This window comes from the organism of the source record quoted next, unplaced genomic scaffold (assembly GCF_019419815.1).
Source record: "Pyrus x bretschneideri cultivar Hongxiangsu unplaced genomic scaffold, Pyrus_bretschneideri_v1 Contig12, whole genome shotgun sequence".
In the NCBI taxonomy this organism is placed as follows: Eukaryota; Viridiplantae; Streptophyta; class Magnoliopsida; order Rosales; family Rosaceae; genus Pyrus; species Pyrus x bretschneideri.
The window spans coordinates 2,730,467-2,755,538 of NW_025999413.1; the positions used below are offsets into that span (position 1 = coordinate 2,730,467).

The 25,072-nt window shown below is 38.3% G+C and overlaps 4 protein-coding genes across 5 annotated transcripts; 1 reads left to right on the top strand and 3 right to left on the bottom strand.

Annotated features, from left to right (window-relative positions):
- Window positions 1–171: 171 nt before the first annotated feature.
- On the bottom strand, window positions 172–1,452 carry LOC103965020. The gene has a single exon (XM_009378040.2). The coding sequence runs from the start codon at window positions 1,450–1,452 to the stop codon at window positions 172–174; it is 1,281 nt and encodes a 426-aa protein (XP_009376315.2).
- Window positions 1,453–4,666: 3,214 nt separating this feature from the next.
- Window positions 4,667–11,768, top strand: LOC125474375. Of its 2 annotated transcripts, none has more exons than XM_048577945.1 (13): window positions 4,667–5,223; window positions 5,324–5,832; window positions 6,122–6,188; window positions 6,338–6,736; window positions 8,149–8,282; window positions 8,380–8,488; window positions 8,618–8,763; window positions 8,905–8,981; window positions 9,083–9,188; window positions 9,321–9,514; window positions 9,673–10,967; window positions 11,052–11,287; window positions 11,378–11,768. In XM_048577945.1, exons 1-13 carry the CDS (start codon window positions 5,215–5,217, stop codon window positions 11,421–11,423), a joined length of 3,327 nt encoding a protein of 1,108 aa, XP_048433902.1. In that variant the 5' UTR covers window positions 4,667–5,214; the 3' UTR covers window positions 11,424–11,768. The 2 variants fall into 2 exon arrangements, with proteins under 2 accessions (XP_048433902.1, XP_048433903.1); XM_048577946.1 differs by having other exon boundaries at window positions 9,324–9,514.
- A 785-nt stretch (window positions 11,769–12,553) lies between these two features.
- Window positions 12,554–14,879, bottom strand: LOC103964973 (protein FEZ-like). Its single transcript, XM_009377987.2, has 3 exons — window positions 14,466–14,879; window positions 13,809–14,110; window positions 12,554–13,628 (listed from the first exon to the last, which is right to left on the bottom strand). Exons 1-3 carry the CDS (start codon window positions 14,644–14,646, stop codon window positions 12,975–12,977), a joined length of 1,137 nt encoding a protein of 378 aa, XP_009376262.2. The 5' UTR covers window positions 14,647–14,879; the 3' UTR covers window positions 12,554–12,974.
- Window positions 14,880–20,111: 5,232 nt separating this feature from the next.
- Window positions 20,112–23,960, bottom strand: LOC103964974 (protease Do-like 8, chloroplastic). Its single transcript, XM_009377988.3, has 13 exons — window positions 23,662–23,960; window positions 23,336–23,463; window positions 22,859–22,941; window positions 22,639–22,737; window positions 22,451–22,517; window positions 22,081–22,156; window positions 21,922–21,988; window positions 21,609–21,826; window positions 21,450–21,517; window positions 21,251–21,330; window positions 21,057–21,143; window positions 20,831–20,938; window positions 20,112–20,560 (listed from the first exon to the last, which is right to left on the bottom strand). Exons 1-13 carry the CDS (start codon window positions 23,850–23,852, stop codon window positions 20,432–20,434), a joined length of 1,401 nt encoding a protein of 466 aa, XP_009376263.1. The 5' UTR covers window positions 23,853–23,960; the 3' UTR covers window positions 20,112–20,431.
- Window positions 23,961–25,072: the final 1,112 nt, after the last annotated feature.

A 25,072-nucleotide genomic window follows, 5' to 3' on the forward strand; every position in this document is an offset into this window, starting at 1 on the left:
GTTCATACATACTACGGCATCACCAATGGAGTCTCTATCCTCCTTGAGTCTCTCTATTTAGAGACTCAAAGTAACCATTCGTCTTGAACACCACTTAAAATTTAAAATGGATGACAAATTAACCTAGCTAGCTATGTTGAAAAATTAACTAAAAACAATTTAACTAAGTCATCAATTATTTGATGTGAACCATATAGGTGGAGCGTCTAATTCTCCACGTAAATCCTTGAGGCAGTTGAAGTTCATGATGCTCTTGTTTGTCAACGAAAACACCCCAATATCTCGCCCCCTCGACGGTGAACTCGAGCAGAAATTATCAAACGCAAAACAAATGCAGTTTCTCTCAAGTGTCTTCTCGCAAACAGTATCGGTCGCAGAGAGGAACATGTTGCTAGCCTTGCTCACAAACAATATTCGATCGCCAAGGTCCGAAACTATCATCCATTCATGACCATTACCAGCACACTCCAACCTGAACACTTGAAATCCAAAAGTCTCTGGCGGAATAACGAAATTGTCACAGCCTTTGATGTCCGACCAACAGATTATCGAATTCTTCTCACGAACAAAGCTATTACCACGGAAAATCATGAACAGCTCCTTCGATGCAGCATCTTTTGCTAGGTAAACGTCGTCTCTGATTTCTCCGTCGTCCCTTGTGGTAATTTGCAAAGGAATTGGCCCAGGCTTACACATCACCAAATTTTCAACACCGTAGTTTGGACGACCAACGTTTTTCGTGGCATCTTCGATGTCAAACACCATGATAAACTCCGATGCTTCCCTTGTTGCCGCGTATAATTTCCTGTCGATTATTTCTATGTCGCAAAAGTCAAGCCCTCGGACATCCCAATCTTCAATTAGAGTCCATGACATATCAGTAGGCCTACAAATTGCCAAACGGCCTTGTGAACAAAGTCCTGCCACAACACAATGCGGGCTCGTTGGTGCTGAAGAGGCTACTATTTTCTTGAACTTGAAGGACTGTTGGTTGCCCTTGCCGCAAGGAAAGTTGAATTGCGATGGAAGCATAACTCTAACTCGTTCGCGTGATGTCGGATTCAAGAAGTAGATAGCACCAAAAGAACTACGGCTCTCGTTATTCAATGACTGAAGCGATCTGAAACCCTCGGCCGGCTGGACGAATTCGTGATCAACCACGATTAACCAACCCTCGATCGACCCAACACAGTCGTTATTACAAGAGGGACTTGATAGTTTGTAAATCTTTTCGTCGCTTAGACTGAGAAAACAATGATCTTTACGGTGCGTATTGTTGAGTTTTCGACTAGTGGAGCGGAGCATAAGCCGGGGAAGTTGACGAGCAGGAGAATGGCCACGCTTGCTCCGATCATCGTCGGAAACTCGAGCCGATGACCGATTACCAATTGTATGCTCATAGTTATAGATCCTCCTCCCAATCCGGATTAATGAATCTATTCCCAGAACCATGATGCAGTTTGTATCTGGAATTCAGTAAAGATGTTATACGATGAGCATGCAAGGTTCTAAGAGATTGAAAGAGCAATTTTTGTGCGTGTGGCTTCAGGCTTGCATGTATTGGGTTTGCCCAACTCCTGCATGTCCTTAGTTGATATAGGATTTGGTGGGAATATGGGATTCTTGTCAAGATTTGCGAGCCCCGTAAACTTTCCCTTACGGTTCTTTTAGTACACAAGTACTTAGCCTTTCTCATCTTTCCCTCAATATAACTTTTGGAAAGCACTTCTGCTCGTAAACATTTTTGTTATAAGTTTTTTTTATTAAGAAACATTGACGTTTTTTTTTAATTAAAAATATGGATTGTGACATGTGCTTATCCAAATCAATCCATGCAAATATTACCCGTTTCAATTCAAATTTTTTGGCCGATAAAGTGCAATAAATGAATCAAATTGCTTGATTTCGAATCAACATGTCCTCGGGTTAAGCCCATCTTCTGCTTAATTTTTAATGTTTTCGGAAAGAAAATGTTGCTAGCATATCATTTTTTTAAAAGGAAAACTAAAGAAAATAACTTTAAAACTTTGAGTTTTAACGATAAGGACAATAAATGGTAAAATGAATTGTACCATAATTGACTTTTTAATGAAAATGTGGTTTTTTATGAAAGTGAATAATACTGGAAGCTTTTCATTAAAGTTCCATTTTTTAAACCCGAAACAACGTGTACGTGAAAAGGGGGCTTAAACCGGGAACATGCATGTCGATTTGTAATTCACCAATAACAAAAAAATTATTTAACTGAACAATTGGAATTAATAAATTACTAGATTTGTTAGTATCTAGATGTTCAAAACTTTAAAAGTGACACCACGTAATTAAGCTCATGCATTTGTACTAAACTTTAAAAATTAACATGTTAAGTGCAATGATGTTTTATAATTCATGCAGCCGAGTGGGATAAGGCTCTGTTGTTGTTAATGTGAACAAGAAAAAACTCTGCTGCCGAGTGCAGAGACTATCTAACTAAACAAAGAAGGCCAGGAGCTTGATCTCGGCCACACTGCGTTTGACGCATCCGCTTGGTGGTTTTCCAGTTTTGTCTGAAGACTCTCCTGATGTTTTCCGGTCCCGGACTTACTCTAAATCCAACCTTCTTAGCCGGAGCAGTAGTGGAATCATCATCAAATCTGACCTCGGTCCAGGGAACTACTTCATCCTCCTCGAGATCAAAGCTGTAACTCCGATGAAGAACATTCTTCATCCACAGTTCCTTTGACGTCAAATCTTTTAGCCCTCGATCGGTTGTCGTAATATGGCAAGGAATTTGCACAGGTTCAAGCATATGCAAACTTTCAGCGAAATAGGCAGGAGGGCGAGCGGCGTCTAGTTCAATGTTGAACTCTACTAAAAACTCCGGCGCATTCCTTAATGCAGCGTGTAGTTTCCCGTTAATTATTTCTATGTCGCAAAACTCGACCCCTCTGGCCTTGCCTTGATCAACGAAAGTCCATGATTGATCGGTCGGTCTGCAGAACGCTAGCCGGCCTTGCCAACAGAGGGCTGCCACGAGACAATGCGGGCTTGTTGGCGCTGAAGAGGCTACTACTTTTTTGAAGAACGAAGGCCGGTTGCTGCCCTCACATGGAACCGTGGACTGAGATGGAAGCATAACTCCATCTCCTGATGTCGGATCGAAGAAGAAGTTAACACAAGAAAAACGAGTACCACTACGCTGATCGGGTAGCAAATGGAACGACCAAGGATTTGTGAAAGCACCGAAACTCCCTAGGTTCCAACATTCAACATCGACCATGATCAACCAACCTTGAATCGTTCCAACACAATCAAGCCTTTTTATTTTGCAACAAGTGGGAAAATTCGATTTGAAAAAATTCCCATCACTTGGACCTAAATTGCGACGGTGTTTGAGGGAGGCGAGGCGTTGAGATTGGAACGTATGCCGTGGAGGTTGAGAAGCATGGTGGTTACGCTTGCTCGGATCAAATGTCATATGATCAACAACTCGAAGCAATGTGTTCCTTGTTTGCAACGCCATGGTATCGAACTGGAATTTCGCACGAAGATATGAACGAGCAGCTTCAGCTGGAACAGATTCAGCTTCGCAAAGAATTGTAGTGTGGTTTGCAATGTTTGGTTGGGTTCTATATCCTAAGTTTTTATAGTTTGGAGAGTTTTCCTAGCGGGAGTGCGGTTTTTGTACTACTTTCCCCTTTTCGTTTGCCCTAACTTGTTTAGGAAGAACAAAAACTTGCTTCTTTTGAAAATCCATGGGGCCATGCGTTTACAAATATTACCAACAAAAGGGAGTGACAATTAACGGGCAAGCTAGTTTCAAATTAGACTCTATTGATTCAGATTGAAAATTTTGTGTGCAAAAATCACCCAATTTCGTAAGATTGGACTTCACTTCTGTGAATCGCTCGACCTATGAAACATTTTATGTGCCATGGAGCCAGATCAATGAGCTATGACGCTTTCGTTGACTGATTTAAAGAACTAATCCAAAGGTGAGGTATTGCATTTTTTTCAACACGATGTATCACCAGTTCAAACTTTCTTCAGTTATCTACTCTTAACGGTCAAAGCGAACCCTTTCATTTTGAATTCTTCTAGTAATTTAGACAGTCCAGTATAAATTATTCTATCGTTATTCAAATAATTTGTGCATTTCTTTGGTTTTTTTATTTTTTATATTTCTTTTAATGCACATCACGCGTTATTTACAAACTGCCCAAATAAATAACTGAGACAAATATGGCGTTTGAAAAACTATAGACTATAGTATCCATACTAAATTTAAATTTGGCATACTGTGAAACAAACTCTGCTGAGTTTTGGGCAACTTCTAGGTATTTATCCATTTTTGTTTGAGGTGCTATTTTGGAAAAGTTTTCAATGTGATGTTCACACTGTTACATGTTGTACAATAAACGAACAATAAAGTTGAAATATTATTGACTTATAATATACATTAGTGATAAATCAATGTGTCATTCCACGCGTGGGTTCATCTATCGCGTAACATGTGTTAAATTAAAAAATCTATCTTACAGTAGATCTAAACACAAAAGATAAATGATCACTTAGTATTATAATCTACTATTATTCCTTTCAGCTTATAATCAAAGATTTCAAGTCTTTGGCACATGAGGTGGCGGTTTGGCTAGGTAACATGGTAGAAACGTATCGAACTACAGCTCCTGGAACGACGGTTCGACTCCATCCTCGACCTCGGGGAGCGGCGAGCAATTCCAATGAATGACGAATTTAATATCAAATTATAGTTTGATCCAGTCTAAATCTCCACCTATTATTGTTTGTATTAAAAAAATTAATACATGGTTCAGTCTAAATTTCCACCTATTATTTGTTTGTATTACAAAAAAACAAAAAACAAAAAAAAAAAGTAAATGGAAAAATAATAAATTATTAATTTCCGTTGGATCATAAACCGAGTTTAATTAACCGTCTGAAGTCCGCCACTATAAGTAACAGACCGGCCCTCCGCTTCCCTCCCATTTCGTTTCTCCGCTGCTTCCTCAGACTCGAGTGAAAAGTCCGGACTGACCAGACCCTGAAACATTTCCACGGCGTCCAAACGCCTCTCACTGAAATCTAGGGTTTCGCCATCGCTACCACCTCAAAGCTTGCATACGAACCGCCTTGTAGTTACTCCGATAAATGCCTGCTGCATTGCTCCGGCAGTCCAGAGGTTTATGATCCGTGCTCAAAAATTAGGGTTTTCTGATGGATCTGGTGCGCCACGAACTCTTAATCTCGATTAATCTTGATTAATCCTGATTATCTTTAATATATATATCTTGATTTTCTTGAGAAAATGTACTGAAAATCGCAGGAAATACAAAGTTTTGGAGCGACAGAGCTCCTGACCAACTCGCTTCCTAAATGCACCTATTTCTCTTACAATCGCGACGAAAACGTCGCGTTCAAGGCCGACGACGAACTCCGGAGCGCGAAGAGCGAACGGTTCGACTTCCTGGAAGCCGAATCGCTCCTGATCAACTCGGTTTTCCGAGACAACAAGGCGCAACTCGTGACTCACGCGAAGCGGTTCGCTGAGGCGTCCGGGGAGGCGATTGCCCGGAGCACGGTGTTGAAGCTCCTCCACCTCTGCTGCAACTTCGACTCACCGGAGTGCGCGTCGGCATTGCTAGCCGGAGAGCTCGGAGCGACACCGCTGGTGTACGAGCTCGACGATTCCGGGAAATCGGCGCTGCACACGGCGGCTCTGGCTCACGCGGCGAGGTGCGTGGAGGTTTTGCTAAAGAAACACGCTCGTACGGGCCTGAGGACACGAGATGGACGCGCACAGCTTGCTCTGGACCTGTCTCTCTCTAGCAGCAGGTAACAACCAATTAAAACGTCCCAAAACACAGTCGTTTTTAGAATTTGATTGCCTTAAAAGGTAAAAAGGTGATCCCTTCCCCATAAACCCCACTGCACATATTGCTTCTTGTGGAAATTTTGCTTTTTCCTTTTCAGTCCTCTTTTGACCTATTTCAACATTTTTATTAATTAACTGTACCTCTTTCTAATTTTTTTTTTCTTTTTCTTTCTTGTCCGTTGTCCTTAAAAGTAAAATTTTAATTAATTTCCGAATTATGATAAACCCTAATTCGCCTTTGATTTTCAGGATCGATGTGATTTGGACTCCGGATGACTACACCATTGAGGACTTGGTTGTTGTTCTTGGTGAAAAGGTTTCTATTTTATTTTTTATTTTTTGGTAATTATTTTTATTTTTCTTGGCCTGTTTGGCTTCCTAGAAAATGAAAAAGCTGGCAACTTAAGTGTTATAAAAAAAACTCACTTCAATTTGGTAAATTTTTTTTTTGTTTTTCCATCTCAGGATTTGACGACTGTGAGACTTCTCAGTGAGAAGACGAAGGAACTAGGTGACGTGGCATATGCGAACGCCGTTGAAGGCCGTATAGTTGCGTTAGCGGCTCTGCTTGCAGTAGCTGCGGAGAAGGTGAACGAAGCGGTTTTGGAGTTGCGCGATGCCGATTCGGGTTCCAAGGAGAAGGTGACAATATACGAATGCGTTATACGTGAAGCTCTGTCCCTGGCCCCTTCAACGACGCCGTTGAGGGCGGCCAAACGCACCTCGACCACCACGGAGAGCGACGACGCCGAGAAAAGGAGGATTCTGCTTCTCGAGATAGAGCTGCTTCAGCTCTTCGGAGCTGTTGCTTTCAGCAGTGGTACGGACAAGAAGGTGATGTCACCACTCATCCGAGCAGCCCAGGTAAGCCCAACAGTTCTCCAATTTGTCCTTTTTGTTGATTTATTATACAAAAGAAACGTTCTCAAATCATCAAATAGTGAAAGGCAAACGACCATATTTTTGTTAGTGCATTTTTATTGTTAAGTGGTGGCCTCGTAATGATGAGTGTGATTTTCCTTGAGGAAGGATTGCAGATGGACAGCATAGTTCGAATATTCTGTACTCAAAATAGATGTCGTATCTATATGGCCATAATAAGTGTTTAAAATATATTAAATTTATAATAACAAAATTGAGATAAGTTAAGATAATTAATATATGTCAAATCACTTATTAAGGCCACAGATAGGCCACATCAATTTTGAATTCAAAAAATTAGATCTCTGAACCACATTTAATAAATTAGTATGAAACTCGTTTTTATGTTTTTAATTTAAATTCTCCTATTTATAAGGAAAAAATATCCCTAAATTATAATAATAGTAGCTAATATGATTGAGGCTTGAAATATACTCGTCTCAAGTTGAAAGTAGTGAGCAAAATGTTTTCTAATATGATGTGTAAAACTTTATTGTGCGACGGAACACGTGATCCGGAGGCCAGTTTGAAGTTTTGTTTGTGAAAAGGGGAAGTTGAACCTCGATTGTGGTGATATGCTTGATGGAGACTATGCGAAGAAGACATTCGTTTTGGGATTTGTAATATTTTATGCTGGAATTGACGACCCCACTAAACAAACAATCCTTTTGTTTTCTTCTCTTCCAGGTGCCGATTTATGTGGTGTGGTAGTTATAAGTGGTGGGGGTCTGGGCCTTTAGCCTCTGTGTTTGGTCCCCTTTGTGACTACATTTGGGTCTGCCTGCCTCAGGCTTCTTTTTCTGGCTTGGTCTTGTGGTTGTGGGCCTTGGTGTCCTTTTCTTTTCTCTGTTTCATTTGTTTTTGTTTAATTGTTGTTTGTCTTTAAGAAAAACATGCGAAGCACGTGTCTCATTCAATGAAATCAAATTGTCTCTAAATATTTTGAAGGGAAGCCATTTGCTTCCCAAATAGAACTAGTTAGGACTATATTATTACACTAAAGAGAAGGTACAACCAGAAGATGTAATAGATGGGAAGAATGCATTAGGTATGTGTGTGTGTGTGTGTATCAGGGACAATCCCTCTTTTGAATTTAGGGTTTAGGGTATTTGTTGGTAAAAGTCATTCCTGTTCATTGCATAAGAAGGGTATCATCCTCCAACTAGTTAGTTTTTCTGCATGCACGGTAACTTAAAATACAATGCAGAAGGAAATGCATCGCTACACAATCTTGCATGAAAAGGAAAAATGTTGCGAACTGAACTTTATTTGTGATATGCTTCATATACGTGTCGCTGTGTGCTGTTGGGGTTTTACTGTGATATGTGATTTGAAACTTGTTGGAATTTGGATAGGTAGGAGATGAAGCCGTCATTCGTCTGCTTCTGAAGACAAATATAGATGTAAATGATGCTGATGATACAGAAGGAAATTCTGCTCTTCATTGGACCCTCAAACTGTCGAGATTGTTGCATCCACAGCAGATCAAGTCTCTCTCCCTCTCCGTCTCTCTCTCTATCTCTCTAACACACACAGATGCATAGAGTTAATTGCCTTTATAAATTTTGATTGATTTCTTGTTTCAGAATTTTATGGCTTCTCATTAAGCATGGGGCACGAGTGAGCCAGAGGAACAAATTAGGATTAACTTCCTTTCATATTGCTGCTGGTAGTGGTAATACAGAGGCACTTCAGGTATTGCATGTGTTCTCTTCTGCATAGTTTTCAATTTTCTTAAAGCATCAACTTTTTGGCAGCCAAAACTAGTTGGCAACTCTAAGTTTTCATGGAAGTCACTTATATCGACTTTGAGCCAATTGGCAGGTCCTTCTGTTGGAAGACCCGGAAGGTGTCCAGTACAAGACAGAAATTAAAGAAACCCCACTGTTCTTTGCTGTGAGAAATGATAACATGGAGTGCGCTGAACTTCTTTTGAGCTGGGGAGCAAATAGTGAAATTCTCAATCTGCGGTAAGAAACAATTGAACCTACTCATCCAGTTCAATGTTGTTAGTGTTTATTCTGTATTTGCCAATTTGAAGCTGGCCCTCGGAATTCAAACTTCAAATACTAACGTTTATCTCCATGTCTGCAAACTGTTAACATAACCAGTAGACAAAGACCTATTGACCTGACAAACTCGCAAGATATGCGTTTCATGTTGCTGAACCCGACCAGTGTTAGCCTCAGTAAGTTGATTTTCAAAATGTGTATGTGAGGACATAATGAAGCAACTCTATCAATTGTACATTTGTTTCACATTTCTTACTATCGATTTTCAATTTTGCAGACACCAATCAACATAAATGCCATACTTGTTCACGAGTCAATGAGCCTTTCTCAAGCACCTGTGAAGCACTTCTAACCATGCAATATGAAGACACCGCTACTGAAAGGTACATTCAAGTTATGTGCTTGTGTGTGGGTGTGTGAGCATGCAAGTGGTGGTGCATGTGTATGTCCTTAATCTGTTAGCATGTTCTCAAGTTTCTATACTTGTTTGTGCATGCTACAACTATTCACTCCAGCAGCAAACCGGAGATTTGCAAATACTTTGACTCCTCTCGTGGATGTGTCAGAGGATCTAAGTGCTTTTATTCACATGATGTGGAGGAGCATCGGAAAGTGAAGCATGAAGCAGCCCATAATCATTCTCCTGTTGCTAAAGCATTAGCCCTCAAGCGCATCTTCGTAGGAGGACTTCCTCCTTCGGTGGACTCTGGTTAATCTCACCACTCTAAGAAACTTTCATAGAAAAAGCTTTAAGTCGTAGTGAATTATGAATACTCTCAAGCATTTATCATTGATTTGTTTAACATATATATAATCAACTCTATTTCTCTGGATGACATAATTTTCATGCTTTACTTTGTGAATCAGATTCGTTGGGTAAGTTTTTTGAAAAAGAATTTGGCCCGGTGGAAGATGCCATAGTCATTTTAGCTCAAATGGAAAAAAAGACACACTCTCGAGGCTTTGGATTTGTCACATTTAAAGAGGAGAAATCTGTTTCTGCAGCTGTTCAAGCACACCATATCACCATGGCAGGCAAGCCGGTTGAAATAAAAAGTCTAATACCAAAATTGGCAGCTGAGTCAGCGAAAATGGCACTTCGACAACAAGAACAAAAGAATTGCAATTGCCAATCTCCACTTCCAGCAAAGGTGTTGTCCAACGAGATGATTATGGAAGCAAATAAACCCAAACAAGGTTCTTGGCTTGATAAGGTAGTCCACGGCCAACCAAACACATCCCCTCAAGCACATAATACCAGCAGCCCCAAGGATAAAAGCATGCCTGTATGGCTAAAGGCTTTCAAGAAGTGGTTTCCTCGCTTCTTACAACGTCTGCCGAAGCCCACGGTTGGAGAATATGCTCTCTCCTCTCTGAAAAGTGATTTCAGGGCTTCTGTTGGCTTAGAACTGGATCATTCGCGCATTGGCTTCTCTAAGCTCAGTGAATTCATCAAATCTTTCTCCAACTTATGTACCATTAAGCATGTCCCTATTGGAAAACTCGGATCTCTCAGTCACATGGTCCTCCTACCAAATCCCATGCTTCACCACAACCTTTGTCATGCATTCAAAACGCCTTGCAGTTCCCCTTTTCCTACACCAAGTCATGATGGTGGGGATTCAAAATGTCTTCATGACATTTCAGTTGAGGCTGGCGGTGATTCGAAGTGTCTTCAAGACCTCCCAATGGATGATGTTGGTGATTCAAAGTGTCTTCAAGACCTCCCAATGGATGATGTTGGTGATTCAAGGTGCCTTCAGGATATTCCAACCGATGATGTTGGTGATCCAAAGTGCCTTCAGGACATTCCAACTAATGATGGCGGTGATTCAAAGCGTCTTCAGGAGCTTTCGGTTGATGATTGTGCCGGAAACTTTGGGCACCCTAAAGAGAGACCCTCCTCTGGGAACCCTGAAGTAACCTCAGGAAAGGATACAACATCCCATTGGGAGCATTCAAGGGTCCTGCAATTCTTGAAGCCAGATCCTGTATTCCATGGTCGAAAAGATTATGATGTGCAAGAAGTAAGAGGACAGCATGTAGAGAATACAGGAAGCACTAAGCCTAGCGATCCACAGCGGCATTTGGTTTTGGAGGCCCTTACCAGAAAAAGGAACAAATCCTCGGGGTTCTTCCTTCGTGAATTTGATTTCTACAAGGTGAGAGCAGTAGCCAGTGAACTAAACGTTACGATTTTATATACATTGTTAAAGAGTTCATATATAGTGTTCATATGGACGCAGAACTACAAGGAAAACATCTTGGAGGCAAAGTGTTTTGGCTGCAACCAGAACCAGATGTCATGGGCCAACTTCCCCTGCCAACACTTGCTGTGGTGCAGCGACTGCAAAGTGCAGGCCATACTGGCTGCCGGTGATTTTGTGCATAAATGCGTGGTTTGTGATGCGCAAGTACACAAACTCATTTCACTTCCGCGGAATGATGAGTTCTTGCCTATGCCACCTGGTCTTTTCCGAACGTAAGATCAAAGATGATTCCACTTGCCTAACACCTTGATTGTTTTTATCTTGTTTTCCTAATATTGCTTTGTTTTTCTCCCTCTTTGTAGTCCATTCGTGCAGAAGACATCTCCACTGATGACTGGTAACAGATGAAATCATTTGCACTCGAGATCCCCGTGCATAGAGGGGAGAAATGCTGCAAGTGGAAGGTAGATGACAGCTAAAGACTCTTAGTATGAGGGTGCAGGTAAACTGTAAATATGCACCCGGAAAAGGTAAAGAGGTTAAAGGCGGGTTGGGCATAGCGGCTCCTTCCCGCCACACTAGATAATACTTTTGGACTCAGGTCGAAACCGTAGAGTTTGCCGTAGAGCAGTAGCCATATATCACTTAGAAGAAGGAAAGAAAATGATAGCAGAAGCGTTCTGCTGATATATAACTCGTTTTGTTGATATTTTGGAGTAATAACCGTGATATAAACAACACTAATTACCGTGAGCTTATCTGTTTTATGATTCAGTTTCGCAAGTGCCAATTGCGGTAGATTCAAATTACCGTGATATAAGTCTAATTTTGTGAGCAAGTATTATGTATACTTAATTTTACTTTGATTATTGCCGCATCAACTTATTTTTTGTTGGTGAGGGTTTTCGCCAGATCCTTTTTTTGGGATGCTAGGGATCCTGTGATCGAGATCGTTAATTGTACATCGTGCGGTCAGTTTTTGTTAGGTACTATTTATACTTGATTTTAAATTTTAAATTTTGAAATGATTTTTGATCGCACGATGTATGATGAAGGGTCATGATCATGGGATCTCTAGGATCCCCATAAACAGGATCCGGCTAGGATCCTTTTCCTTTCCCCAGCTAAAACCTCAGAAGCTGCTTTGGGTTTTGACTTTGTGGGGCTGATTTTTCAATCCTTCTTTTCTTACTCTGGGTCGTTTTAAGATTACGGGCAGGAGTTTCATTTGGGCCTAATAATAGGTATACGCCCTATAGGGTCAATAGTCCATATCAATTCATATGCATGAGATGGGGCTAATTACGTTTTACATCTTTTATTTTTGAAGTGATTTTCAAAATCGGTTATGAAGTTTTAATTTTCTCATATTTGAAATTGTACCAATTAATTTTTTTGTCTCTTGAATTATTTGAATTTTCGTTAAATTGATGACATGATGAGCATGAAACTCATAACTTGGCTGATATGTAAGTCACATTTACACAACATTGACTAAAAAACTCATTAATTTAATTAATTAGACATTCAAATATTCAAAAGGTGTATTACAATATATTTTGGGTTCCACTTCCATGCTACGTATCATTAAATGTTACGAGTATTGGATGATGTGTATTCACGGAACCACAATAAAAGTAATAATCCAAGCCAATCTAGGTCATCCAATGGTCGTAGAGTTTAATGATACGTAGCATGAAGGAAGTTTCCATATATTTTGCCTTAAACTTGTCTGATTGGAATGTAGGAAACTGTACAATGACACACTAGGTGTGTGATTTTGATACTAGCTTGCATCGTTACAACGGGTAAATCACGGTAGGAGAAAAACTTGGGTAGGGGTGCCCTGCTCACGACATGTGCAAACACCTTTTATAAAAGTACGAGATTTCTCTGTTTTAGAAAGTTGCCTAATTAGGCAGCCCTACCAAATATTTTCTCGTCCGCAAATGAATCGAATCAAGTGTAGCACTTGTTTGTAGAATAGCTACTAGGACAGGGTGGTGAATCAGAAGGCAGAGTTGGCTTCCAAGCCTCATCTTCTGAAGCCAAACTGAATGGAAATCCAATTGATCTGACGCTGCTGGTTCCCCACTGGCTTGTACTACTACTGCTCACGTTCTTCCTGAATCCCCCTTCATTTTCTGATGTCCCTATGTTTCCTTGCAACTGATCCTGCTGCTGCAAACTGATTGAAAAGCCGGTGAACTGCTGCTGTGAACCATCAAAGTCTATGCTCCCAGCGGGGTTGCTCAAATCGCCGATTAATGCAGGATTCATAGGTCCTGACATTTCGACCGGCGAGAACATGAAGCCATTGGGAAGCTCTCCATCAAACATGGAGGGTTTCGACACGGTAGGGTTGATTGGTTTGTAAGGAAGAGTATCGAAGGCAGAGAAGTTTGTTTTAGATGGTTGTTGCAAGTCATTGTTGTTCCAAAACTGCATGGTTGATCCCATGTCAGTTGTGCAGGACATGTTCTCTGAGCTGAACTGCTGAGTGAATAAGTTAGACGCTGTAGGCTCTGGAAACTGAGAGGCCCAAGAGTGAGAAAGTGCTCTCTGTGCCATGGAGTTTGTTTTCTTGAAAATCCTGCAAATTGCCCATGAATCCTGCACACCATGAAGTGTTTTAATCAGCAGAGCGATAACATGTTAGGCACGTTTTATTGACTAGAAAGATATAACCATTAATTATGACATATCGACAGTCAGTTCTTTAATAAAAAATAGACGATAGTTTCATAGCCGGATTATTTTATTCCGGTGTCCAAAATTTTAATTAGTACTTACATTTGCAGGGAGGCTTTTATCTAAGAGCTTTTTTGGTGGAGCTGAATCTGAGAGAGAAGGTAACCTAAATTCGTGCATCATCCAGTCAGTTTTGATCCCTTTAGCAGCTCTGCCTCTGTAGAACACAAGGGACTTCTTTAACCCTATGCACTTGGTGCCTTCGGAAGAATAGATAGGCCGGTCTGTTCCGGTAGCCTTCCAAAACCCGGCTCCTGTGACTCGATTAGGTCTAGCGCTGTTCCGGTATTTTCGGTCCCTCGGGCAGTAGAAGTACCACTCTTTCTCCCCAGTACTTGCCAGCTCTGCTTACACAGATGAAATACAACTTATAAGTTCAGTCATAAGAACTAAAACAGTTGCTATAGCTCACTTGAAAAGTTAAGCAAAAAGCAAGAAGAATTTAAGATATATGTTGAAATTTATTTGAATAGTTAAGTGCTTCCTCAAGAAGCACTTGCTAGGTTGACAGAGAACGCTTTCATAAAATTTTGAGTTTTTCTGTTAAACATGGTTAGAAGCGTTTTTTTGCTCAACACTTTTAGCCTTTCTAAATTGGCCATAAACATGAGAGATCCAGAACATGAAAAGGGCAGACAGTTTAAAAATTCAAACTAAAAAAGCACTTTGTAAGAATGAATTAGAGACAAGTTAACTTACTTGGAAGATCCCAGGGATCATATTTATAAATGTCAACTTGCTTAATCAGCTCAATAGGAAGAAGCCTCTGCTGGATTTTTCTCTTAAGGTAAAACCCTACAAGCTCCTCATCCGTCGGATGAAACCGAAAACCAGGTAATATCACATCATCAACCCTTTCCATCTCATTCTTCTCCTCCATACTTCTCTTCCTTCTCAAAGTCTTAAGAACTATTGTCTCTATGAAATAGTGGAACAGCTTAAGCTTTTTGGATAAGCACTTTTAGCTAGTTCTTGAACATGAGCTCAAAGAAAAGCACTTGTGAGTTAAAGCTCACTCACTTCGTCCAAAGCTATATATTATTTGCCACCAAAGGAGTCTGAATCCGGAGCTTCGGCCGCCCTTTCAGGGTGACTAAAATGGAGAGAAGTAGGTCTGCACCAAAATCACTATTTTGGTAAAGCAGAAGCTGAGGGTTTCAACTCTTATAAGAGCAGCTACCAAGAAAAACTTGCAGTAGTAAGTGAATGAGATTATTATTGAATTATAAGTGCTTTTTATTTAAGTTGGTGTGTGCTTCTTGAACTGCATAAGGAAGAGAGGGGTTATTTAAATCCAAATTAAGGATCTCAAAGAGTCTGCAAATTTCAACAAAGTCTTGGAATTTTAAATTCCAAGTTGCTTTCACATATCCTCGTGCCTCAGTTTATAGAAACCAACCCTTTTTATCTTCAAACCACCATAGGCAAAATGACAAACAGACGTTCCTTGCCATAATATTATAATTTATTTGAATAATATAATCTTTATTTTTGGCTTACTGCCTCCTTTTAAATAATCTTTGCTGAAATTGTTTTTTTGGCTAAGCATGTAAATTATCGACCAAAACTGAGATATAGAGTATTTGGAGCTAACGGAAGAATTGGTGCAAAACCGAATGTAGTGGCGTTCTAGGATTCATACAGCCGACATCACTTAGTTGGATAAAACTTGGTTGTTGTATGTAAATTATGGACCAACTTCCCATACCAGAAAGCTCAAAATTATAGTCAATCCAAGACAGATCTATGCAATTATATAGAAATATCATTTCTTTTCCTGTCATCCCAAGATTCAAAAATGTCATCTCTTCAATTCCCTCATCTGCCAATATGAAAACGTGACATGTCATCTGATGATTTAGTCTTAAGATATATCCAAAACCAGTGATTAAAGTATAATAATATGGATTAGCTCAAGAAAAGCCACCATGCAAAATAAAACACCGGAACTAATCCTTACTCACACACTGAGACGATGCATGGTAAATTGGTAAAATGATATACTTTTACCGGATTACCAGGAAATCCAGAAATTACAAGAATACTGTACCTGATGTGCTGCAGTGACGACAAGGTTGTTAGGCAAAGGGCAGTTCTCCGTTTAGGGTAAATTCAGACTGTTCACCAAACTGTTCCACAAAGGGCAGTTCAACTACTGGGGTTAGGGTTTGACCAGTGATGTCATCTGACCTTTAAATTAAGTTGCATGCAAGATGCAAACACAATACAATCAAAACAAAGGCAAACGGGTGAAAAAAATCATGTCTGGTAGGTACTGCTCAATATTGGAATCATATTCAGAGAGTTTATCTGCTCTTCTATTGATTTTACATAAATAAATAAATAAATAACTATTCACAAATTTTTTCGTCTTCCCAAAATTAATGAAGTATAGTAATATAATACTTTTATTTTATTAAAAAAAGATGATATATTAATAACATCAAATGAAAGTTGCATCAAATCTTGAATGAGAAGATCCTGAATAATATCAAGTGGATTCTTGAATCAAACTACTTTGTTGCCAAATTACAGCTTCTAGGGGCACAACAGATTGTCAATATAATGTTGTATCAATGATAATAGTAGATAACATGTCAATATGAAAACATGTTAGCGTGTTATCCAAAATTAACAGTTCTTCTTTTGGACACAACAGATTGTCAATATAATGTCGGATAAATAATAATAGTAGATAACATATCAATATCAAAACATATTGACGTGTTATCCAAATGTGTAATTGCCTGTAAATTTTATTTAATTCCTTTATTATGTTTTGACTGTTGAACTTTAAAAAATAAAAAGGATATATGTAAAGCATATTGTTTAATATTGAAAACTTTTCTGTTTGGTTTGAAATCCATACACTATGAAACAATGAATCCGCCTTAGTTTTCTCAATGCATTACTTAATTAAGAAATGAGAAGGCATAGGTCAATCCCCTTGATTTCACGAACATGGGAATCCAAACTTTCTAATTTCCAAATTTTTTGGTAACCTCACTGGCCAAAAAGAAAAATCCTTTTGGTGCTTCCCAGACACCCGTTTTGAGAAGCTGCATTTCTTCCAAAGAATTGAGATCGCTTGGCTTTGTTTTGATCTTTCTATTCTACGTTGTATTACCAATCCACGTACGTACATGTCATTCACCGATTATAATTGAAATCAGTGATGAACCATAAAACATCAATTAGTAACAACGCATGACGATGTGACCTTCACATGTCAACCACTATATTTTCAACAAGAGCTACTCGCATTAATCTTGTCTCTGGACAAGTAATCAAGCTAAAATCAGAGTTAAATTTAAACTAATTGTCGGTTGCTGAAGTTTGCTAACCATGTCTGCTACATAAATAGCAAGCCATGAAGCATTAATTAATTAATTGGTGAAGATCCTTTTAGGTCAATTATGTATATATGTGGCAATTGGAGACTCAAATATAGTGAAATTCCCCAGATATAGATCCTCGTTTGCAACCCTTGTTGTCTGTTGCGTGACCTTGGATTTGGAACCCATGCGTGCAACTTAAGTTGAAATTTGGATCAAACTCTTCCAATCCAAGTTTTCTAACCTCTTTCTTTGCAAACATCAACTCTCTAATTAACGCAACTATGTTCCCTATTAGACAAAATTTAGATCAATGTTATTGACTATAATGCATGGTTTTTTTAGCTAATTATAATACAGTTTTCTTTTACCACTTCAAATTCCATGGTCCATTATATACATACATATATATATATATATATGTATGTATATATATATATATATATGTGTGTATATATATATATTATATGTTAGGAAAATGCTTTACATTCTGTGTAAAATACTAAATTTTTAAGCAACACTTCAACCCATACACTATTTTCAATTTTCAAGCAAAACTATATTGACCAAAGGCACCAAATATAAACCCTTGTTTGGTTCACATGCAGTTATTTCCACTTAATTTGAGGACATCTCAGGTTGGACTGATATAAATGCAAGGTTAACAATGCGTATTTTTAAGTTTGATACTTATAACTTACTCATTACAGTGCATAGCTCACAGGTGAATGATCCTGCTGTAAAAATATCCATGATAATTAATATCCAGCGTTTAAGAAAAGAAAGGTTGAGATAGAAAATAATAGATTATTCCACAGCTCATTGTGAACAAAGAAGTTAAGTTGTAATGTAAATTTTAGCCATGCGTGCCTGTACAAATTACTCATCAATAAAAAAGAGCATAGATGTAGATGGTGTTTTACCACAGTGGCTAAAAGTAATAATGATTATTCATCCTAGTGCGCATTCTATCCCCACTGATCCCCCTCACTCCTAATATTTAACAACTGAACCCACTAATGAGCATAGATCTTATTGACTTATGGGATTGAGTAGCTCAAGCACAGGCGGAGTTATAAAGGAACTAGGATATATGGTCCCATACCCATCCTGACATTTTTTTTTTCACGTAGAAAATTTTATTGTTATGTTATTGATTTTCAAGGTTTAGAACCTTAATCCGACGTTTTTTACTTTAATTTTGTTCATCAGGTTTGATTTAAGTTTGGCGACTCCTATGGAGTCCATACAATATGTTCCTTGTCATCTTTGAAGAGAAAGGAAGAAAGTCCGAGTGGCTTGGGGATCATTGGACGATGATGATGACACGATACTAGATCCAAATGATGGTGATCGATTGCTCAACACACGATAGAGTAATTTTTGTACGATCAGGACAACGTTTTGGATTGAGACTTTTGGACTAAAATCCTGACTCCGTCACTAAGCTCAAGTCTAGCAATTTTCTTGAATACAAGAAAATCTTTGTGTTTTTTAAGGGTTGAAAATTTGATGACTCCTGCTGCTAAATGTTTGAGCTTGATCGGCAAGTTACTCCTACTACTCGCTTTTCAACTTGTTCCTATCCTAACCCAATAAAAACCAGGGTTAACTTTTCAATTGGTTTTCTAGGATAGGAGTCAATAATATCAACTGTACACGAACAAATGAGATGGATACATAATCAGCTTGCAATTATTATGTTTAATCATTATAATCAAACAGCAACTTCAAGATTTATCCCGTCATTATCAACGTTCTCAATCACATATATGTTTAATCATTATAATTAATATGTTTTAGAATAACTACTAATTAAGATAAACCACTTTGAAAGCATCATTCATTCAATATTTATGACATAAAATAACCTAAGAATACTGTCTTGTTGCTTACGTGCTAAGTTCCTGTACAGACCTTATCATTAACTTGAGAGACTTGTAAAAGGGCTCCATACATGCACCAGTCACCATCAAATTATTACTCTATCAAATTCTTAAAGTCATTCCTTGGATTGGGGAGTTTAGATTGGAGTTATATCTGCATGACGTCTTTTATCATTTTTAAAATAATAATTACAGAAATTTCGTTTTTACTTAATTTTCTTCAACGTTGATCTCATTGATTATTTAAACTTAACAAGCCCTCTAGAGCCCAAAATTTGATGAGATTAAAGCCGATTAACCAATTCGAGGCTATAACCTAGCTAGAGTCTAAGCTCCAACTGATGGTATATGTTAGCCTAATCAATCATGTCAATATCTGAAGCTAAAGTGGAAAAAGATGAAGTAAACGTAAGATTTGTTCAACGTGTCCTATTTTTAAAACAAGACATCATGCACAATAAAGACAGGAGAAAATCGGCATAATTTTACTTGTTATAACTTATCCTATACAAGAAACACAAACTTGAACTTATTATTGGAAAATGATTATGTCAATTTGATTGGGATATGTAAGAGTCTGACATGGTGTTAGAATATTGGAAGCAAAATGGAAAAAGACAACACAATGACAAACCTAGTCTTAATATTAAATTTGATACATGGGAAAAAAAAATGTTTGAGATTTCTCTTAACATCAACTAAATTAACTAATTTTGTCTCAAATCAATTAATTAAAATTGCGTGCAGGAATAAGTTGATAGATCACAGCCTAGTATGGTGACGTGTAGAACTAATAAAAAATAAGTAATATTGATGAAGAACAACTTACCTGATACAAGTACACTGCAAATTTGACGTATAACATCGATAATATAGTGTCAAGCAACAAAAAAGTTACACATGCCATTGTATTATTGTCACGAAACACCATAATAACGATGTACTCCTACCATGCAAGTCCTTCTCATATTGATGGGTTTTTGGGGACGGGGGCATATTATATCAAGTTATTAGCATTATATTAAGCAAAAAAATAAATTATTGTTACTAATTTAAATTATATTTTGTCGGATTAACGAAAATTGTGTTTTCACATCTATTCACACACAAATGGACTACTGGACTTGACCAAAAAAGGGTTCATGGATTTCTTGGATCAACACAAAACAGCATATTTGGGCCATAGTAAAAGCCCATTTTCCCTGGTATGAGTAGCTTACTCATTACTGTGGTTACATTAATTATGTACAGTAATTCTTCATTTTACATCAAATAATGGAGCAAAATTAATATTACTAAGATACAGCTGAAGAAAACGCTTACGACAGACGTTCCCCCCCATCCTAGCAAAGCAGGGAGCCTTGTTGGTATGGGGTCGCCTTTCGTTTTACAGCTGAAGAAAATGCTTGGCTGACTAGCAAGTAAAAATTGTCAGCACACCAAATCATGAACTCTTTTCCTCTAATGTTATAGGAATCTCCAATTTTTCACTGCTCCTCTGGATCTTCAAAATTACTTGATCCCCCACATTATATTCATCAAATACTCTGTTGAACTCTGCTTTGCTTTTAACCTGTTATAACATAACACAACATCGATCAATAAATTAGTTTCGGTAGACCTCGCGAGTACAAAGACTTAGATTGTCGAGCAATGGTTGTCTATTTTTAATTTTCAAACTTTACGAAATGGAAAACAAGAGCAAACAGTGTCGATACAAGCTCTTGCACTACGTCCATGGAGGAATCATTGGATACAGGTTACTGATTTTGTAAATTGAACAGAAGCATGTTATAATGCATGGAGATGAAAGATGGTAAGATTTGAGTAAGGGACAGCTCACGGGTTTGTCATCAACTGCAACGATGATATCCCCAAGTACTATATTCCCTGCAAACCCCCTTGTGGTGGGAATCAGGCCAGCCTTTGCTGCAACACTATTTTTAGGGACCTGCAGCATTATAAGGTGAATCGAACAATCAGGAAATGAACTGTCCATGGATGGATGTGAATACGAAGGACAGAGATATTAATTGATATGCAATGCAACCTAAAATCTACAGGTATACCTGTAGAACGAGAGCTCCATATCGAACATTGAGTTGATTTGCAACTAGCTCTGGAGCAATCTCCACATTCAAACCAGCTCGAACAACCTACAATGGATGAACCAGTGAAGAACCACCAAGAACATTATATAATAAAACCAAGGGGTTGGTGCCAGTCAGTTCAAACTATAAAAATAATTGGCAACTATACGTACTTTTCCATATTGAATCAACTGAGGCACGATTTTGAGTACAGTTGAAGATGGGATGGCAAACCCAACACCGGCTGATGTCCCTGCCAAACCATTTAAATTTTGAGGCAATCAGTATGCAACTTCCGTACTTATTTTCTCAAATTTCAACTTTGAATATATATTAGAGTTCTGTGGTGGACTTTACAATGGTATTACTAACCTGTCTGAGTAAATATTGCGGTATTGATCCCAATTAAATTTCCTTTCGAATCTAACAGGGGACCTCCACTGCCATAGTAAGAACAAGGAGCAGGTCAGATCAAGTTCAAAAGATAAAATTATTTCTAACTGATTTTTATGTTAAAATGAAATCACCAACCTGTTCCCAGGATTGATTGCTGCATCTGTTTGGATCCCACCACTAATTGTGACTCCAGCTTGACTGAAAATGTCTCGATTCAGTCCGCTAATTACTCCAACAGTGAGGGTGTGATCAAAACCAAATGGATTTCCAATTGCTAAACACTGCTGCCCAACTCTTAGAGAAGATGATTGCCCAACAGAGATTGGCTTCAACAGATCTTCGGATGCTTCTACCTAAAATTTAGATAAATCAGTACCTAGCTACTTGTGCTAAGACATTGCAATTTGAAAGTGACCATGAAATGATCCTCTGCAATAACAGAAAATACCTTCAAGACAGCAAGATCTTTTGCACGGTCAGCACCAATTAGCTTACCCTCAAAATTCTTTTGTAACCTTTTACAAAAAATTCAACCAAATGAGAAATATAAATTTCTGCATTAAGGCCACCGTTTAAAAGTCTATCTAGGAATGCACTGAAATCTCACCCTTCCAATGCTAGAATGTTAACTCGTGCAACGACCTCCCCAAGACCTGGATTTCTAGAGAGGGCATTACCAATTACTGTAAATAAAAGAAACAATTGTTAAATTTAATTTAAGTCCCTCCATTTGTATATTTTACTAGCAATCCATTCCATCTTTTTGACATTTTTGTTATTTCGAGCCCATGAATTGGAAGTATTTTTCGGAATGAACATTTTGGCTTCATTGTAATAAGCAATATCTTCTGGTTAACACCATAAATAACATCAGTAAGAAGCAAAATCACGGATGATGTATTCATTTACTGTTTTGAGACCTACAACAATATTCTTTTATATTATGATTATTATCAGGTAATTCTTTAAGATCCTACCATGATAATTTGTTACAATGTGACCTTGACCATCCCAAACTACTCCTGAACCATTTCCTTCTGGAACCTGTGGGTACATGCCACATGCGATTAGCCAAAAAAAAATTCAAAGGAAAAGCGAACATAATGGAAAATTCTACTTTTAGAAACTAAAGAGTTATCAAAGATTGAGTATAATAGGCACGCACCTCAACCACGCCAGTTATATTAAGTTGAGGACGCAATGTCACATCAAAAATGTTAACAACAGAGTATGTGTTCTTCTCAAAGAGTTCGACAATTCTTTCCTGTCAATCAGCCACATCAACAATTCAGCCAAAAACATCAGAATTCAGAAGAATGGAGTGTGAAACTTATAAAAGAATGATTCCTCTTATAAAGGTATACAAAATAAAGAAAAATATGGACCTCAGTGGGGAAGAGAGGCCCGGAAGTGAAAACTGGAGGAGTTACTTCTTCAATTGTTACAGAGGGATCCCCTAAAGCTAGAGCTGTAAATCCAAAGTAAATTGCATCATCAGAATGGAGTAGTTGGCATGAAACAAATACACAAGCTGTAACAAATACCATACCAAATACTTTGAAATAAGCTATCAAATAGAGCCAACATAGACGAAACAAAACGGGTACCGTGTTGTTTAACATTTATTTTTGAACTACTCATATCTATGGACCAGACACAGTTTCGTAACAGTCCTCCGGGACACAGCTTTCGCCTACATTGCCAATGCGAAACTTGGCAAGCATACTACGTAGTCCACAATTGCTATTATTAGCTACATTCTGTAACTTTTTGCAAACTAAACACCTCACGGGGCATTTTTGACAGGTATAACAATATCATCCAAATTAAAAAATGAAGGCAAAAGCTGAAAACTTGCGAACCTGACAAGTACCTTGAAGGATCACAAAGCGAATACATGAAAATACTCGCAAACAACGCCCGCCTCGTTGTGAAATTCGTACCCTCGTCTACCAACGGATCAAAATCCTTGCTCAGTTTTTGGACACTCCTAAATGGTCAAAAGAACAAACAAACCAAAAATCAGAATTCTAGCAAAAACCCAGAAACTAAAATTACATGATACAGCATAAAAATCGAAACTCTTTCAATTCTATAAACACCCATCAACACAAATCACAAGAATTACCACAATGCAGTGAACAGAAAAGCTCAGGTCAGTAAAATGCTACTCAGAAAGAAAGGGGACCTTTGGGTGGAAATGGACAAGGGAGAAACGGCGTCGTCCGGGGAGTGAGTGCGGTTGGATTGAGTGTGAGAACAGGCGGAGGAAATTCCGTCGCAGCAGAGCTGCCGGCGGCTGAGTAGGCGGTTCTTGGAGGTGCCCAAGCCCAATGAGTAGGACTGCAGAGGAGGAGAACTGCATGCTAACGCTTGCATTTTATTGGTTTGCTGGTTGATAATGTTATGACTTGGATTCTGCAGATAGATATATGAATGGGAAAGAGATGACAAAGAACGAAAGCTTTCTGCGCGTCTCTGAAAAATGGAAGTTTTGAGAGAGGCGGAGGGAGATAAGAGTTGGTTGGGTTGTGGCCTCTCTTCTCACTTCTCAGTTCTTCTCACTGTTCACCACTGACACGGTACGATTACCATTCTACCCTCCGATCCCAAAGGACAATGTAAGGGCCGGAGTAGGATTTTCTCCCCCATCTTTTTCCTCTCCCCTTCTTTTCGAAAAATTTTTAGTTGTGACAAGAATACGAATTGTAGACCACTTGTTTTTAGGTAAGTGGTGAAAATTTTTAATTTTTAAGTTATTAACCTTTTAACACACATATCCCACTATTTATATAGGAACACGTGGTGTACTGCCTCGTGTGACAATCACACTGAAAAATCTCTCATTCTCTCTCCTCCTACTTGAACGGTCACTGTTAAGCCACGTAAACATCTTATATTAATTTTTTTATAGAAAAAAGAAAGACAAAATAGAGAATGTGAGAGGAGGGGATGGAAGTAGGATGAGAGAGAATCCTAGTTCGTAAGAGCCAAGGAGACACTACCAAATATAGAACACTGCTATTTACACACCTATTTTAACTTCTCACACATTCCTCTTAATTTTTGTCGTCGGATCGAATAAATTGATCTATAATAAAAAATTAAGAAGGGTGTGTGTGAGGTAAAAATGGTTGTATAAATAGCACTATCTTAAACATAATTTTATGGCACAAACGTTATATTTGAAATTGTTTATTTTATTTATCGTAATCGTTAATTAGTTCGATATGTATAGATAGTTGAACAATTTCTAAATTAGATGATTTTTTTTTTTAGAAATAATCTGTAAATATAAATAAAATGAACAGTTTTGGATAATTTTTTACACGGTGAGATGATACCTTGACTTCATTAAAATATGAATAGCTTTTTTACATATAAAGAGTATAAAATTTTAACTTGGTAGAAAAAGGATGGGCGTGAGCTATTAGCCGTTAAATATGAGTTGTGTCAATAACCACCATTCAATCTCTCCAAAACCATTTTTCTTATAAAACTTCAACTGAAGAATCACAATTTGCACATTCGGAAGAGTTGCTTGTTTGCCTCACATTTCCTTCCCTTTGGTTCTATGAATATTTCCATGCGATTGCTTC